The sequence below is a fragment of the Symphalangus syndactylus genome, chromosome 9 (genome assembly GCF_028878055.3).
Source record: "Symphalangus syndactylus isolate Jambi chromosome 9, NHGRI_mSymSyn1-v2.1_pri, whole genome shotgun sequence".
NCBI lineage: Eukaryota > Metazoa > Chordata > Mammalia > Primates > Hylobatidae > Symphalangus > Symphalangus syndactylus.
This window is the reverse complement of record NC_072431.2, coordinates 133,261,540-133,279,732: the sequence shown is the minus strand read 5'-3', so window position 1 is coordinate 133,279,732 and position 18,193 is coordinate 133,261,540. Positions and strand designations below refer to the sequence as shown.

Here is an 18,193-nt window from a genome sequence, read left to right as displayed (position 1 = left end):
AAAAAAGATGCCAGGTGTTGAAAACTTAACATTTTAGAGAACAGATTTCAGAACTTCTTACAAACAAAAGTGTGATTCTATTGCTAGACTAAGGGTATAGCTCAATCACAGACTTCTAAACAACTTGAAACCTGGATTTGGATGCAAACCATGAAGAAAGAGAAAGCCCCTAAATAAACTGGCTATGTTAGGAGCCTTATAACCTACTTGAGTGTTGGAAGTAGAAAGCGTGTGTACACAATAGGATAACAGCACACATAGCATTGAGCTAAAAAAGCTTGCTATTAAAAAAAGATTTCCTGGCTGGGTGCAGTGGCTCATGCCTGTAATCCCAGCACTTTGGGAGACCAAGGCAGGCAGATCATGACGTCAGGAGTTCGAGACCAGCCTGGCCAATATGGTGAAACCCCATCTCTACTAAAAATACAAAAATTAGCTGGGCGTGGTGGCACGTGCCTGTAGTCCCAGCTACATAGGAGGCTGAGGCAGAAGAATCACTTGAATCCAGGAGGCGGAGGTTGCAGTAAGCTGAGATCATGCCATTGCACTCCAGCCTGGGCTACAGAGCGAGACTCCGTCTAAAAAAAAATTTTCCCAAGTGATCCTGAGGTATAGTTAAGAGTGGGAACACACTGGCTTTAGAAGTGGAACTAAGGGCCGGGAGCGGTGGCTCAGGCCTGTAATCCCAGCACTTTGGGAGGCCGAGGCGGGTGGATCACGAGGTCAGGAGATCGAGACCATCCTGGCTAACATGGTGAAACCCCGTCTCCACTAAAAAATACAAAAATTAGCCGGGCGCAGTGGCGGGCGCCTGTAGTCCCAGCTACTCGGGAGGCTGAGGCAGGAGAATGGTGTGAACCCGGGAGGCGGAGCTTGCAGTGAGCCAAGACCGCGCCACTGTACTCCAGCCTAGGCGAAAGAGCGAGACTCTGTCTCAAAAAAAAAAAAAAAAAAGAAGTGGAACTAAGACTGAGTGGGCCAGGTGCAGTGGCTCACGCCTGTAATCCCAGCACTTTGGGAGGCCAGGGTGGGTGGATCACCTGAGGTCAGGAGATCGAGACCAGTCCGACCAACTAGTGAAACCCTGTCTCCACTAAAAAATAAAAAATTAGCTGGGTGCGATGTTGCATGCCTGTAATCCCAGCTACTCGAAAGGCTGAGGCAGGAGAATCACTTGAACCTGGGAGGCGCAGGTTGCTGTGAGCTGAGGTCATGCCATTGCACTCCAGCCTGGGCAACAAGAGTGAAACTTCGTCTCAATAAAAAAAAGACTTGAGTGGAAATTATAGATAGGCAAATACCGGCTTGATAAAGAGAATGGTGATGTGATAGCTATCCCAACAGTACAATAAAATGTAAAGTATTATTCTTTGTCATTAAAGTTTTTACTAGAAACATTAGGAACACAATAGCTAAAAAGGAGCCAGTGTGGCTTATGGATAGAAATTTTTTTTTTTGGGGGGAGATGGGGTCTCGCTCTGTTGCCCAGGCTGTATAGCAGTGGCACGATCCCAGCTCACTGCAACCTCCGCCTCCTGGATTCAGGCAGTTCTCCTGCCCCAGCCACCGGAGTAGCTGCAACTACAGGCACACGCCACCACGCCCATCTCATTTTTTGTATTTTAGTAGAGACAGGGTTTCACCTTGTTGTCCAGGCTGGTTTCGAACCCCTGAGCTCAGTCAGTCTGCCTGCCTCAGTCTACCAAAGTGCTAGGATTATACGTATGAGCCACCGTGTCTGGAGAAAATTTTTTTTTTTTTTTAATGATTAGAAATCTTTCATCCTCACTGGTAAGAATGGATAAATAACAGGTGGAAAGAACAAATGCATTCTGCTGTTGATAGGCATTTTGGGGCTGTTAGAAACAGTGCTGCCATCACGTTCTTGTACCTATACCTATATCCTGGCACTTGTGTGCATTAGTTTCTGTAGGATGTATCTTGCTTAGGATTAAAATTACTAGGTTGTAGAACCTGTGCATCTTCAACTTGAGTAGATAGAACCAAGTGTCTACACCAGGTTAACAGTTCTGCAACAGTATGAGAGTTCCTGTTGTTAGTTTTCTCATCCATGCTTAGTTTTTTCAGACTTCAGTTTCCACTAATCAGGTGGGTATGTAATAGTATTTCATTTTGGCTTTGATTTGCAATTCTCTGACTCCTAATGGGGTCGAGAATCTTTTCATATTTTTATTGACAAGTTGGATATATCTTTTGTGAGGACCTGGTTCCAATTTGGTGACTTTTTTTGTTGTTAATTAAATAATGTGTCTGATTCATTCTTAGGAGTTCTAATTATGGAGACTAGACTATTTCAGTTATATGTGGCAAAAATACCTTTTCTAATTCTCTGGCTTGTCTTTTTCTCCTTACGATGTTTGAATAGTAGTTTTCTTAATTTTAATGCAGTTGAGGTTATCAAAGTTCAAGAAAGTTTTTTTTCCTTTATGCTTGTACTTTCTGTGTCTTTCTTAAAGAAACTCTTTTATTACCTTCTAAAAGCTTTGTGGTTTTGCCTTTCTTTAGGTCTTTAATTGACTTGGAGTAGATTTTTGTGTACAGTGTGAGGTAAGGGTCTAATTTAACTCAATACATATGAATAAACATTTTTCTTAGCACTGTTTATTGAAAAGCCCATTTCCCTCCCATTGATCTTCAGTATCACCTCTGTCATATCAAGAATCTTACATTTGGTGAATCCTTCTGACTTCTCTATTCTGTACCATGGGTCTGTTTTTTGTGTATCTTTATATCAGTTCCACACTTTCATAATACAACAGAGCACATGATCCTGCCTTGTTCTTCAAGTAGGTTTTATATGTTCTTAGCTCTGTGTACTTCCATTTGAATTTTCCAGTCATCTTTTCTCTTTCTGGCATATAGGAATACAAGTATCCTTTGATCTTGGATTCAGTAGTTTTACCAGATTTACTAATTTTAATTTACATGTAGATTGTTTCAAAATGTTTGGAATTATAATCATCTGTGAATTATTACATTTTTGTTTTGTCTTTCTCTTTACTTTTGATTTCTTCGTCTTGTCCTTATTCACCAGTTGGGCCCTGAATTACATTGTTGAAAATAAGTAGTGATAACAGGCATCTTTTTCACCTGCTTTCCAATTTTCCATACAAAATTTCATCAATAACTACAATGTTTGATAATAGGAATTTTGTAGATACGCTCTCCTAGATTTTACAGTGTTTTGTGTAGGATTTTTACATTTGTATCAATGCGTGAAATTTGCATGTTAATTTTCCTATCTCACTGTCCTTCATGGATTTATGCTAGTTTCACAAAATAATTTGGAATCTTCTTTTTCTTTCTTACGGTAGAGTTTTGTGTCCTTGTTTTGAATGTTTGGTAGAACTTCTCAATAAAGTCATCTGGGGCTGAGTTTTCTTTGTGGGAAAGTTCTTTTATGGTCGATTCGGTTTCTGTAATGATCAGAGGACTATTCGTGTTTTTCTATTTCTTGAACTAGAATTTAATTTTCTAGGAATTTATCCATTGCCTCTAAATTTTAAAATCTGTTGTCATAAATTTTTTTGGTACCCACATCTTTTTAATGTGTTAATCTGTTACGATGTTTTTTATTTCTGAATTTAGTTTGTGACTTTTTGACCATTCTCACCAGAGGTTTATCAGTTTTACTAGACTTTTACAAAGAACTAACCTTCAGCTTTGATCCTCTCTATTGTATTGAAGGTGCAAAGGAAGAAGCAAATAGAGGACATGATTTTTAATCTGCCTTGGAGATTTGATAAGGGAACTTGGAGTTAAAGTTCATGCTTGTTTCTGTTTTTAATTTGTGAGTACCAAAAAGTACATATGCTTGAACTGTCTAATTCTAGTTCTCAAATTCTATTTTCATGTTGTCATTTTCTATTTATTTTAGCTTTGAAAAAAATTGAGAACAAGGTTGGGATTCAAAAACATTTTTAAAAATAATTTGTTCATTACTATTGTAATATAATATTTACTACCATGTGAAGTTATGCTGATTTAGATATTATAAGTAAAGTAGTATTTGAATCCTATAGGAAGAAAATTAATTTACTTTATTAAAACTACAGATAAAGGCCGAGCATGGTGGCTTGTGCCTGTAATCCTAGCACTTTGGGAGGCTGAGGCGGGCAGATCAATTGAGGTCAGGAGTTCAAGACCAGCCTGGCCAACAGGGTGAAACCCCATTCTACTAAAAATATAAAAATTATGGCCAGGTGTGGTGGCTCACGCCTGTAATCCCAGCACTTTGGGAGGCTGAGGCAGGCGGATCACCTGAGGTCAGGAGTTCTAGACCAGCCTGGGCAACGTGGTGAAACGCCATCTCTACTAAAAATATAAGAATGTTAGCTGAGCATGCTGGTGCATGCCTGTAATTCCAAGTCCTTGGGAGGCTGAGGCAGGAGAATTGCTTTAACCCAGGAGGCTGAGGTTGTAGTGAGCAGAGATCATGCCGCTGTACTCCAGCCTGGGTGACAGAGTGAGACTCTATCTCAAAAAAAAAGAATAAAAGAAAAAGCTATAGATACATTTTAGGTTCAGTGTCATTTTTACGGAGTTGTATTTATTTACTAAATTTTTTTCATACTTAAGAAATTTCTATAATGATATACTTCTTATTGAACATGCCTTCTTACAGAATATATACTTAATATGCATATCAAGTTATAAGTCACTGGTCACTGTGCTTCGGCCATGCTGGGCTCCTTGTGTTGCTCGATCTCGCAAACATGCTCCTGCCTTGGGGCCTTTGTACTTGATGTTCCCTCCTACACAGATACTCATTTGGCTTACTCTGTCTCTTATTTCAGTTCTCTGCTCAAAAGTATCTTCAGAGTTATCTTTCTTGATCACCCTTTTTAAAATCACATACATACCAGACATAAGCTCCTTAAATGCTCCCTTACTCTGACGTTTTCTGAGTTCTGAATTCTTTATTTTATTTATTATCACCCCATTTGTATTAGTTTCCTATTGCTGCTACAACAAATTACCACAAACATAGTAGCTTAAACAATAAATCGTAGTACAGTTTGGAGGTTAGAAATCTTAAATAGATTTGGATTTCACTAGGCAAAAATCATTGTTAGCAGGGGTATGATTCAGTTTTGTAGACTCTAAGGGAGAACCCATTTTCTTGCCTTTACCATATTTCAGAGGCCTCCCACATGCCTTAGCTTGTTACCTACTTTCTCCACCTTCAAAGCCAACAATGTTGCATCTGTTTGACAGTTCTTTTTGTGGATACATCCCCTTTATGTTCTCTCCTCTGCCTCCCCTTCTCCTGTGATTATATTGGATCTGCGTGGATAATCATCCCGTTTGAAGGTTTTTTATATGCAAAGTCTTTTTTGCCATATGAGATAGCATCTTTATAGGTTCCTGGAATTAGGACATGAACCTCTTTGGGGCCCATTGTTCTGCCTGTCATACCATTGGAATGTTAATGCTTTGTTTTGTTTGCTGTTGTGTGCCAGGCGCTGTTCTAGGCACTGATTACAATAGATTTTCAGTATGGTATTTCATAGATACCGAGAGAATAGTTTTTTTTTTTTTTTTTGTATTTTAACATCTCTGAAATAAAAGTGTATCTTAAATTTGCTGTTGGGCTGACAGAAGTTGAATTCTTTCAAAGATTTGAATTTGCTTGTTTACTAGTCACTTGGGAGTGCCATTTAACTTTAACTTAAATTCTCTGCTTGAGCCTTTTTAGACCACATAGGTAGCATGAATTCAGGCCTCTGAACTGGACTGAATCCTAGCTTATCATTTAATTTTTGGAGGATGCTTTTTTTTTCTTATACCCAGTGGCAGTATTGAAACAAGAATGTTTCTTTATCTGCAAGGTGGTTTATTTCTCACTTTAACTGTGAGAACGGGTTGGTGTCTAATCTTTATTTGAAGGTGTTCCTTAGACACCTCATCACAGTCTTTTTTTCTTACTTGAAATTACATAATGTGTCTTATAGTTGCTAATTACCATTTGGTGTCCCAGCTTTATTTGAGAATTCTTAGACTGCCTGATTTCAGTCTAGTTGCTTTTTTAGTAGCACATAAACTGTTTTACAATTATCAGCCTATTAGATTCAGTGAAATAGGATATTTCTTGGGGAATGAATTGATTATATGCTTGTTTTTATTATGATCAATGGCGTTTAGTTTTGTGCATAAGGAGTGTCTTGATAAGCCTTTAACAAAAATGGTAAATAAGTGAAAAAGTGGCTTTGGCCTTGAATTTGTGACATTTATTGAATCACTTAAAGTAGTACATGGAAAGCACCTGTTTCCAGGTAGGGTGGGACAGCTGGCAGTAGATTAGTGCTTTTAGCTAAAACAACTGGAATAGCCCGATCAAATAGTTATCTCTTTGAATGCACCAGAGAATCAAAGAGAACCACTGCGGCTGTGTCTCTGGAGATGTAAGAATCTCAGAAGGCAGGTAGCTTTGTAGTTGTGTTTTGCCCCGGGGGAATCTGCTAATTCTGGATGCAGCGTAAAATCTAGTTCAGAGCAGCTAGGAGTAGGATGGAAAGAGAAATCAGCAGAGCTTTTGGCAGATATTTGGGATGCCTCAAGCATATGGCTTGCTTTCACCTTTGGGCTTTGGTTGAATACTGGACTTCTGCTGGACAAGAGGCTGGAAATGTAGTAAAAAGTGGCATTTTCAGCAGTCTTAGAAGGCATACACTAGATTTTAGGATAACTAGTGTAATGGCTCCACAGAATATGTGGGTCTTTTAGTTTGAAAACTGGATGGCTAAGGCATACAGGTAGACTAAATCTTAAAAACTGTAAACCAGCCTTGACTCAGCATAGATGCTGATTAAATGTGAAACCACCACAGTATCTCTCCAGCAGTAGGAAGGTTGAAATTTCCTTTACATAAGATAATATCTGAAGCTTTTGGCTCCATGATGTAGCCAAAAATGCCATTCTGCCAAAAGACGATGCCACATAATCAGAAAACAGAAGGAATACCAATTATAGGAATAGACCCATAGGTGATCTTGGTAATTCAAGTTATCAGAGAAACTTTAACTGTGATTAATATGCTGAAAACGTGGTGAATTTCAGCTGAGAATTGGAATTCACAAAATAATTACATGGAGATTCTAGAACTGAGAATTATAGTTTCTTAAGACCTCGTTAAATTGATTTAATAACAAATAAGGGCCAGGCGCGGTGGCACACGCCTGTAATCCCAGCACTTTGGGAGGCCGAGGGAGGTGGATCATGAGGTCAAGAGATTAAGACTATCCTGGCCAACATAGTGAAACCCCATCTCTACTGAAAGTACAAAAATTAGCCGGGCGTGGTGGCAGGTGCCTGTAGTCCCAGCTACTCGGGAGGCTGAGGCAGGAGAATCACTTGAACCCGGGAGGCAGAGGTTGCAGTGAGCTGAGATTGCGCCACTGCACTCCAGCCTGGCGACAGAGCGAGACTCCGTCTCAAAAAAAATAAAAAAACGTAAAAAAATAACAAATAAGACACAGCAGAAGATAGGATTAGGAAACCAGAAGATAAGTCAATAAAAACCCATACTGAAACATGGAAAACACAAGAGTGTTAGACACATAGGACTTGGTGAAAGGTGTGTGTGTGTGTGTGTGTGTGTGTGTGTATTTATATTTGGAATTCCTAAAGAAGAGAGTAGAGTGAAAACAGTATTTGAAAATATAATAGACCAACATTTCCAAAACCGATTAAAGATATCAGTTCAGGTCAGAGAAGTTCTGTAAACTCTAAGCAGGATAAATATAAAGAAAATGCACAGTGGTATATCACAAATAAGAATGCTAAAAACTAAACATAAAAACACAGGGAAGATGACCAAGTTTTCATTAGAAGCAATTTAACCTAGGAGACAGTGGAATGGCATGTGAAAATACTAATTTAAAAACATTCCCAGCCGGGCGCGGTGGCTCACGCCTATATAATCCCAGCATTTTGGAAGGCCAAGGTGGGCAGATCACTTGAGGTCAGGAATTGAAGACCAGCCTGGCCAACATGGCAAAACCCTGTCTCTACTAAAAATAAAAAAATTAGCCATGCGTGGTAGCGCGCACCTGTAACCCCAGCTATTTGTGAGACTGAAGCAGGAGAACTGCTTGATCCTGGGAGGTGGGGGTTGCAGTGAGCTGAGATTGTGCCTGGGTGACAAAGCAAGACTCCATCTGAAAAAAAAAAAAAAAAAAAAAATTCCCAACTTAAAATACATTTTTAATGAAGATACCTGTCAAAAATAAAGCCAAAATAAAAATACTATCAAACAAAACCTGAAAGAATTCACCATCAACAGACAGGCACTAAGAGAAATAATAAAGGGAGTTACTAAGTGGGAGGAAGGAGATTCCAGATGGAAACATGGAAATATGGGACAGAATTAAGAGCAGGGAAAGGGTAAATGTATGAGTAGGTATAAATAATTTTTTTTTAAATAGTGAACTTTAAAATATACATAGAAAAAATGCGTGACAACAATAATGCAGAAGATGGGGTTGGTAAATGAAGTCGTGAGATTCTGGCATCATTGGGGAAGTAGTGAAAGTAAAATTTAAAATAGATTATATCAGGTTTGCACAGCCCAATCTCTAGTGCAACTACTAAAAATAAAGGATTTTTAACAAATTAACACATTGAAAATGAAAAAATAAATATTAGTCTAATCCAAAATAAGGCAATTGTGACTAAAAGAAGCAGATAAAGTAGAAAACATACAGTAAAATGGCAGAAACAAACACAGCTATATCAGCCCTTATATTAACTGTGTGTGAGTCAAGCATTTCAAGACAACCATCAACAAACTAGATTACAATAAAAAAATCCATATGCTACTCTTAAGAAAGACTCCTTAAATATAAAGTCACAGAAGTTGAAAAGAGATGGATGGTTGGGATTGTAAGAAGATGACAACAGCAAAGATTTTTCAAATCCCCTTAAATGTCCTGGTAATATAGAGCAAAATATTACTAAATTATCTAATTCACAAACTCATGGACAACATCTACAATGAAACAGGGTGGTATGGTATCATAACCCCCAAATAGCTGCTGGGATAAACAGTGGAAAGCTTCAAGACCTGTGTAGTATCAGTGGCTATGCAAGAGAAATGTGCATTGGGCCCGAGAATTCCAAATAATGAATTAGCTCAACAAACTAATTTGAAAATAGCAGCTATGGTAGCCATCTTTTAAGGTAACCGCCAGTGATTCCTGCTTACCAATACTCACCATCATATGGTTTTCAGCCATATTTTACTAGGGTGGCTCTTTGTGACCAATAGGATATGGTGTAAGTGATGCTATACCACTTCAAGATGAGGTTTTAAAAAGATACCAGCTTCCATTTTGGGTGCGCCCTTTTGGATCACTCCCTCTGAGGGAAGCCAGCTGCGTGTGATGAGGCTATCTAGGCAGCTTTTTTATTTTCCCTGAGTAGAGAGCCTTTAAATGAGACTGCACCCCTGGCCAAAGGCTTAACTGCAATCTCATGAAAGATCTTAAGCCAGAACTACCCTGCTGAGCTACTCCCAGATTCCTGACCCACCCCCATATGAGTAAGTACAAGCAGTTTGCAGTAAAATCTGAAGGGGCTAGAGTACTCTTCAAACTCTTCAAATAGGTCGGTTAAAGCTCCATTCCAGGACTAAAGCTCCATATTGAGAAGAAACTGGTGGGAATAGGTTCCAAACTAAGTAGGACCAGGAGAATAGAGACAGAGGAAAAAGGGGTCCAGTTAGAAATAGGGGAGGAGAATAGAGCCAAAAGATTTCAGTAAGTAAGCTTCCATGCTGTCTTTTTAAAGTTGTTTTTGAGGTATAACTTACATTCAGTAATATGTACTTACCCTTAAGTGTATCTTAAATACTGTGAACATTGACAAATGGATATACGCATGTCACCACTAATCAAAACACAGAATGTTTTCATCACCCCCAAAAGTTACCTTGGGTCCCATTACAGTCACTGCTACCATCTGTAGCAGTGGTCCCAGACCGCCACTGATTGGCCTTCTATCAGATTAGATTTTAGTTTCCAGAATTTTGACTGTTTCTGCAAGAAATGTATACTCTATAGCTGCTAGCAAAAAGTGAAGTTAGACCCTTTAAAGGGTTCAGGAAATTTATCTAATGAAAATAAGCGAAAGGATCGATGTTAAATTCTGTACGAAGCTAGAAGAGAGTGAGAAAATAAGAAACAGTATAACATGCTTGTCAAGGAAAACATTCCAGAAAAACATTAGTCAAGTAAAGGAGAGCTAAGGATTTTAAGTCTAGCCAAACTAGCCTTTAGTATAACAGCTATAGACAAACTGTCATTAACTTCCAAAATTGGGGGAGTATTGTTCTCATGAACGCTTCCTAAGGAATCTTCAGGAGAATGAGGTTCAAACAATCAAGATGACTGAAGATAATTTGAAATAAAGAGTTCTGCTAAACATTTAAAATATTTTTACATTTAGAACCAGGACTAACTGAACATAAAGGAGAAAGTGTAGTATGTACTGGCTCTGTGACCTGACACGGTTAGCTATATTATAACTAAAAAATAGAAGGGAAGTATGCAAAAAATTTAAAGTGTTTTCAGTAATTGACAGCTGGCAACAATGTCTTGCATGTAATGTGGGATAAAGCAAAGGAGTATTTGTAATATTGTGATTTTGGTATCCTTAAGAACTAGGAATTTTCTGGTTGGGGGAAAAAGGAAAAAAGACACATAATTTTTTTAAAAAGTAAATATCCTTTAGACCTGAATTTGAATATAAAATATTAGCATGAACTCATGAGATGTTTTGTGTTTGTGTATATTAATGTGTATGTTTAAAATGTATAGGGTACAAACAGTAGTCAACCCAGTTGCAATAAGCTTTCCTAGTGCCTAACTATGGTCTCGAAATACCTTTCCCACTGAAAGAAACTCCTGCCTGGGGGCAGAAAATGTGCAAGATGAACGTGGAATATCTTGTCATGCAAATAAGGAATCCCACAAAGTCTGCTAAGTTCTCGTCAGAAGGATTTGGAAGTCAACTGGAAGCTCCCATTGGTCAAAGATGAGACAATTTGAACATTGATAAGAAAAATAAAGTGGGTTGAGACATACCAAATATATTTAAATCCATGAGTCCATAGTAACACAAAAACTTGTCAGTATGGAAGTTGTTAGAGAATGATTTATTTTTAAAACTGCTAAGTCAGCATTTTATCTTTGTTATATGAGCTATACTACTGGGTCACCAACTAGTTAATGAGGTCATTTCTCTATAAAATTGTGCCAAGTAAATGAGATGAGAGGGGAATGATAGAATGGGAATATCAACATTTTCTAATCCCCAAAGAATTAATGTAGGCATTGAGCATTAGTAGCTGCCGTCAGGAGAGGAAAAGAGACAAATAAATAGGTGCTTCCTGATGGAAATAGACCTATGAAATTATCTTACCAAGAAAATGAACCTTAATCTGATTGAGATTGAGTCTTTAGCCCAGAAGTTGGCAATATTTTTCTTCTGTAAAAAGCCAGATAGTAAATAGTTTAACTTGGGGGCCAGATGGTCTGTCACAACTACTTAACTCCCCTGTTACAGCATGAAACCAGCCATAGATAATACAAAAATCAGATGGCATAACTAAGTTCTAATAAAACTTTATTTTTAAAGTTTTTTGACCTACACTCCAGATCAACTACCAATGTACAAGAAATATGAATGACAGAAAAAACTGTTTAAACCATACTTTGGGAATGCAAATATCAAAAATCAACACCGTAAGAAACACTGTAGGACAAATGGTTGGAATTGTTAACAGATTTCAAGGAGGAAAGAGATGGCATGTGAATTTATAGATTAGAGACTTTTCAAACACAGGCAAAACTGTTTTAGGGAGGTAGACAAGTGACATGATGAAAAAAATACAAGGTAAATATAACTTCGGAGGACATGAAGTTGTCATTGTGAGGGGACAAGGTGAGGGTTTCTGAGGTAGTTGATACTCTGTCTTCTGTCATTGGTGGTCACAAAGGATGTGCATGTTGATAATTGGTTAAGCTATGCATTTATGCAGTTTTCTGCATTTGTATATGTTTCACATTGAAAGTTTTTAAAGAAAAGGTGGAAGGATGGAAAAAGTCTTCAAGCAAGTGCTAACCAAAAGAAAGTAAACTTTCGATTCAGAATGCATTACTAGAGATAAGATATTCAATAAGATTTAGGCTTCTTAAATCTTTACCTAATAAAGCAAAAGCCAACAGATTAAAAGGATAAATAGGCCAGGTGTGGTAACTCATGCCTGTAATCCCAGGACTTTGGGAGGCTGAGGCGGGCAGGTCACCTGAGGTCAGGAGTTCGAGACGAGCCCAGCCAACATGGTGAAACCCTGTCTCTACTAAAAATACAAAAACTAGCCGGGTATGGTGGCGCAGGCCTGTAATCCCAGCTACTTGGTAGGCTGAGGCAGGAGAATTGCCTGAATACAGGAGGTGGAGGCTACAGTGAGCCGAGATTGCACCACTGCACTCCAGCCTGGTGACAGAATGAGACTCCATCTCAATAAATAATATAAACAAACGAATAAATAAATGGAGAAATGTACAAATCCACACCCATAGTAGGAAACTTTGAAGAAGTATATACAAACAAATATGAATTGAGTCTGACAAGTATGGTTTAGTATTTGAAAGACTTTGTGAAAAGAGCATTTTATTTTTGCCTAGAAGTTATATTTATTGGAAATTTATTTTTTGTAGATTTTTTGAATAAATTGTTAGAGAATTATCCCATGTAATTACATTTTCACAAAAGTATATGAAAATATATTGCTTACATAAAAGAAATGTTAAAATTCTACCAAAGGACAAAACAAACAGAAAACATACCTTATTTCTTGATAGAAAGGTTTAATATTGCACAGCTTGAACACGAAGTTATTTAAATCTTTCATTTTAATTGACAGAGTGCCATTTTATCTAGTCTTTAAATTTACAAGATAGCTACTTCTTACCAGATAATCTAATGAAGTCTGTATTTTTTTTCTCATATTACACTATGAATGTTAACTAATCACTATGGACTTTTCCTACTATTGAAAACAATAGTTCAGAATGATTGGAATAGCTCTAATCTCAATTTATAAATAGGCAGATTTCAGTGAGATTCCAAACTGACTTTTAATTATTATTTGTATATACGTTAGATTTTGCTGGCAGAAGTTAACCTTTCTTCCTTTTTTAAACAGGGGTTCTGAAGGAACATTAAATGACTGCAAGATAATATCTGTAGATGAAATCTTCAAGATTGAGAGACCTGGAGCCCATCCTCTTTCATTTGCAGATGGAAAGTTTTTAAGTATGGATTTTTGTTTTTGGGCTTAGACTACATGTGTTGTACATGATTGAACTTTATTTTTACTGGTCAGTGAATAACTTGGAAGGAAGTATAAAACTGTAGACCATACAAATTTATTTTCAAGACAACAATTTTGATCTAAGATTCATTTTGTTTTAAGGAATTTTTCCTAAATGATAAAGTGTTATTTTTGAAGAAATCTATTATCTTGGTATTTTATTGCTATTATTTTATTTTTAAAATATTTGTGGATATATAATAGTTGTAGATATTTAAGGAGTATATGTGATATTTTGATACAGGCATACAGTGTGTAAATGATCAAATCTGGGAAATCAGGATATTCATCACCTCAAACATTTATCATTTTTTGTGTGTGTTGGGAGCATTCCAAATCTATTCTTTTAGCGATTTTGAAACATACAGTAAATGTTAACTGTAGTCCCCCTATCGTGCTTCTGAATACTAGATTTTATTCCTTCTGTCTAACTGTATCTTTGCACCCTATAGCCAACCCTTCTTTATCCCCTGCCCCACTTCCCTTCCCAGACTCTGATAACCATCATCATTCTATTCTCTACCTGCAAAAGATGCATTTTTTTTGGCTCCCACATATGAAAGAGAACATGTCACATTTGTCCTTCTGTACTTGGCTTCTTTCACTTAACATAATGTTCTCGAGTTTCATCCATGTTGTAAATGAAAGGATTCTATTATTTTTTATGGCAGAATAATATTTTATTGTATATGTATATACCATATTGTCTTTTTATCTGTTGATGGGTTTCCTGCTGTTTCCTCTGTTATAGATTCTGTCCAAAGAATAAGCCTGTTTCTGTAATTTTGTTAGCCACCCAAGTTGAGTTTATTATGAGATTTATTTTTACACGAGTAAAGCCTTAGAATTATAGTGCTGATTGAGCCTTGAATTTCTGGAAGGTAATAAATGAGGCTTATATAAACATTAGAAGGTTAGAATGCAGCTGTACCTCTTCATTTTATAGATTTTTCTTGTTTGATGTCAAACATTTGGTAACAGAGATAGGATTAGATTCTAGTCTTTTAATTCATGGTGGGACTTTTTTGGTTTGTTTTTTGTTTTTTGTTTTGAGACAGTTTTGCTCTTGTTGCCCAGGCTGGAGTGCAGTGGCGCAATCTCAGCTCACTGCAACCTCTGCCTCCCGGATTCAGGCGATTCTCCTGCCTTAGCCTCTCAAGTAGCTTGGATTACAGGCGCCCGCCACCACACCTGACTGACTTTTGTATTTTTGGTAGGGACGGGGTTTCACTGTGTTGACCAGGTTGGTCTTGAACTCCTGACCTCGTGATCTGCCCAACCCAGCCTCCTGAAGTGCTGGTATTACAGGCGTGAGCCACCACGCCCGGCCTCAGGCATTTGTTCTTAAAACCTCACACTTGATTATTATTTTTGGTTCCTTTCTTTTCATTAGAAAAGCTGTTTGCTGGCTGGGTGACAGCAGTTTGGGAGGCAAAGGTGGGTGAAACACCTGAGGGGTCAGGAGTTTCAGACTAGTCTGGCCAACATGGTGAAACGCTATCTCTACTAAAAGTACAAAAATTAGCTGGGTGTGGTGGCAGGTGCCTGTAATCCCAGCTATTCTGGAGGCTGAGGCAGGAGAATTACTTGAACCCAGGAGGCAGGGGCTGCAGTGAGCTAAGATAGCGCCATTGCACTCCAGCCTGGGTGACAGTGAGACTCCATCTCAAAAAAAAAGGCCGGGTGTGGTGGCTCACACCTGTAATCCCAGCACTTTGGGAGGCTGAGGCAGGCAGCTACCTGAGGTTGGAAGTTTGAGACCAGCCTGACCAACATGGAGAAACTCCATCTCTACTAAAAAATAAAAAAATTAGCCAGGCGTGGTGGCGCATGCCTGTAATCCCAGCTACTTGGGAGGCTGAGGCGGGAGAATCGCTTGAACCTGGGAGGCAGAGGTTGCAGTGAGCCAAGATTGCGCCATTGCACTCCAGCCTGGGTAACAAGAGCAACACTCCATTTCCAAAAAAAAAAAAAAAAAAAAAAAAAAAAAAAAAAAAAAAAAAAAAAAAAAAAATGCTGTTTCCACGGGCTTTTCTTTATGAGATTCATAGATATAAAAAATGTTTTAAGACTAGACTTGCTATAATTTTGTTCTTAATAGGGCGAAATGACCCTGAATGTGACCTGTGTGGTGGAGACCCAGAAAAGAAATGTCATTCTTGCTCCTGTCGTGTATGTGGTGGGAAACATGAACCCAACATGCAGCTTCTATGTGATGAGTGTAATGTGGCTTATCATATTTACTGTCTGAATCCACCTTTGGATAAAGTCCCAGAAGAGGAATACTGGTATGATTATCAGGTTTTTGTTGTTGTTCTTCCTGTGTAAATAATTAAACATGAAATATGTAGTTGAACCACCAAAAGTAGATTTCTAAAGATACATAATTTAAAAGTGCTTAAAATGTTATGACCAGTGGTTACTTAGCATTCATAGCTCTATTCAATTACTGTAACAACCTCTGAACCATCTCTTGCTCCAATTTTTAATCCTTTCAGTTTCTTCTCTGATAATAGACTCTGTGTTCATTCAAAAATGCAAATCTGATTGTGTTGCTTTGTTGCTTCAGAGGGTTTATGTTGCCTTACAGGAGGACCCTGTGTGATATTTAGTTGCTTCTCCAGCTGTATCTCTTACCACTTTCCTCTTTCATTTCCCCAAATACTCTACACTGTAGCCAGATTAAATATTTTTCAACTCCTTAAGTAAGCCATGTTCTTTTTCAGGTTGTCATACTTGACATATTTTTATCTTGGAAACATTATCCTCTTTGCTTAACTTCAAGATGGTACTAATCCTTCAGCTTTTCAGTTAAATGTGGCTTCCTCTGGTAATCCTTTATGGATGGTCCTCTACCCCTAACCATGTTAGATATCCTTGTTATGTTCTATATTAGTACTTAATATTTACTAAACACTAACAAAGTGGTTTATATGGATTACTGTATTTAATCCTGTGATGTTGATACATTGAAGAAGGCTCCAATTATACTTGCTAAAATCTATTCTTCTATGGCGTGGTGATAACTACAAAGAGAAGTTATTAGAAAAGAGACTGGGAAAAATGTTTCCAAAGCTGAACCTTTTAATACCATGTTAAGGAGGTTTTTTCTTTTAAAACTATGTGCCATATTGCTACTGTTGAGCGTTTTTAAGTAAGACGGACGACTGAGTCAGAAATAACTGGTGTCACAAGTGGGTAATTGGTGTCTGTGAAAAACAGGTTGTTCCTTTGATCTCTCCCTAACCTGTTGGGAAGGCAGTTGCTATATTATGACAGGGTGTAGAGGTGAGAGAAACGGGGAAAGGATATATCTTCTTCCTTTTACCTCCTACTACTACCTCATATGATCACACTGTGAATTTTACCATCGCTAATAACTGTTTCCTCTGAAGTCTCATATTTTCCTTCTTTCTTGTTCAATGGATGACATATTCCTGCTTCTCTAAAATACAGACTCTTTTACCTGCTCTCACAGTTCCATAGTCTTTCCAGAAAATTCACTTCTTCAGTTTATTCCTCTCCTAAGTTGCCATTACTAGATCATTCTCATTAGCATTCTGGAATCTCTTGAATTTTCAAAATACACACAGACCTTCCTTGATCCCATTTCTCCCACCGGCTGCCTACCCATTTCTCTGCTTCTTTCACGGCAAAGATTCTCAAGAGCTATCTCTACTAATTGTTTCCATTTCCTCTCCTATTCATACTTCAGCACTCCAGTCTGGCTTTGCTTCCACTGTATCTGCTTATGTCAGGTTCATAGATACTTTTTGTGTCTAAACCTAAGGGTCAGTTCTCATTCCTTACTCAACTGCTTAGCTGATTACTCTGTTTTATAGATTTGAGATCAGGTAATCCCGATTTTCTACCTACTTTACTGGCCTTTCCTTCTTAGTCTCTTGTTGGGTTCCCTTCACCTACCAGATTTCAGAGCACTCCACCCCAACCCTGCCAAAGCACTATCCCCTTCTTTTCTATGCTAGGGAACTATGCTTGTTCCCTAGATGATCTTGTCCAATTATGAGATGTTAAATACCAAGCTAATAGTCTGAATTTATGTCTTCATATCTAATTTCCCCTGGGCTTTATATTTCTATATGCAATTGGTTAGTTGACTGGCATCACAAAATTAGTCCAGATGGAGTTCGTGATTTCCACAAACTCCCTAAAATCCTGCTCCTCCCCTAGTCTTCATTAAATAGTACTAATCATTTTATCTACTTGTTCATGCCAAAAAGCTAAACTTCATCCTCAATTCTTCTTTTGTTCTTTAACATACTCTACCTCAATAGATTTTGACAGTTCTTAATATTTCTCCATTCTCACCTCCCAGCCCAAACTACCATCTCTTCCTTGAACTTCTGTAACAGATGTCTAACTAGACTCTTTGCTGCCATGTGCTATCCGTTCTCCCATAGCAGCAGAATGAGCTTAAAAAGGCCTGAATTAGATCATTCGTCTGTTTGAAACCCTCTAATGTCTTCCTATTTCACTTAGAATAAAAAAAATCTAAGCCCTTACCATTTATGACCTGGTCCACATCTACTCTCTAACTTCGGTTGCTTATCACTAGCCTGTTTACTTACTAACCTTGATCTCTACCCACTTTTATCTTCCTCAAAGCATACCATTTCTTTATATGCCTCAGGACCTTTGCACTTAACTGTTTCTTTGCTAGGAATGCTTTTCTTAGGTTATTTACTCTAAGAAGCATACTATTTCTAGTCACTCTTGTCACATATAACCCTGATGTATTTCCACTTAACACTTTCTGAAATTCTTTCCGTGTAT

At 37.9% G+C, this 18,193-nt stretch overlaps 1 protein-coding gene across 3 annotated transcripts in view; it reads left to right on the top strand.

Annotated features, from left to right (window-relative positions):
- Positions 1 to 18,193, top strand: part of UHRF2 (ubiquitin like with PHD and ring finger domains 2) — a 101,417-nt gene that overhangs the window by 55,986 nt on the left and 27,238 nt on the right. For all 3 annotated transcript variants that reach the window (XR_010113579.1, XM_055294291.2, XM_063609195.1), the window contains exons 5-6: positions 13,232 to 13,341; positions 15,501 to 15,687. Coding sequence is in view for 2 of the 3 variants with exons in the window: in XM_055294291.2 (XP_055150266.1) it covers positions 13,232 to 13,341; positions 15,501 to 15,687 (297 nt within the window). In the remaining variant the exon portion in view is untranslated. The remainder of the gene's footprint in view (positions 1 to 13,231; positions 13,342 to 15,500; positions 15,688 to 18,193) is intronic.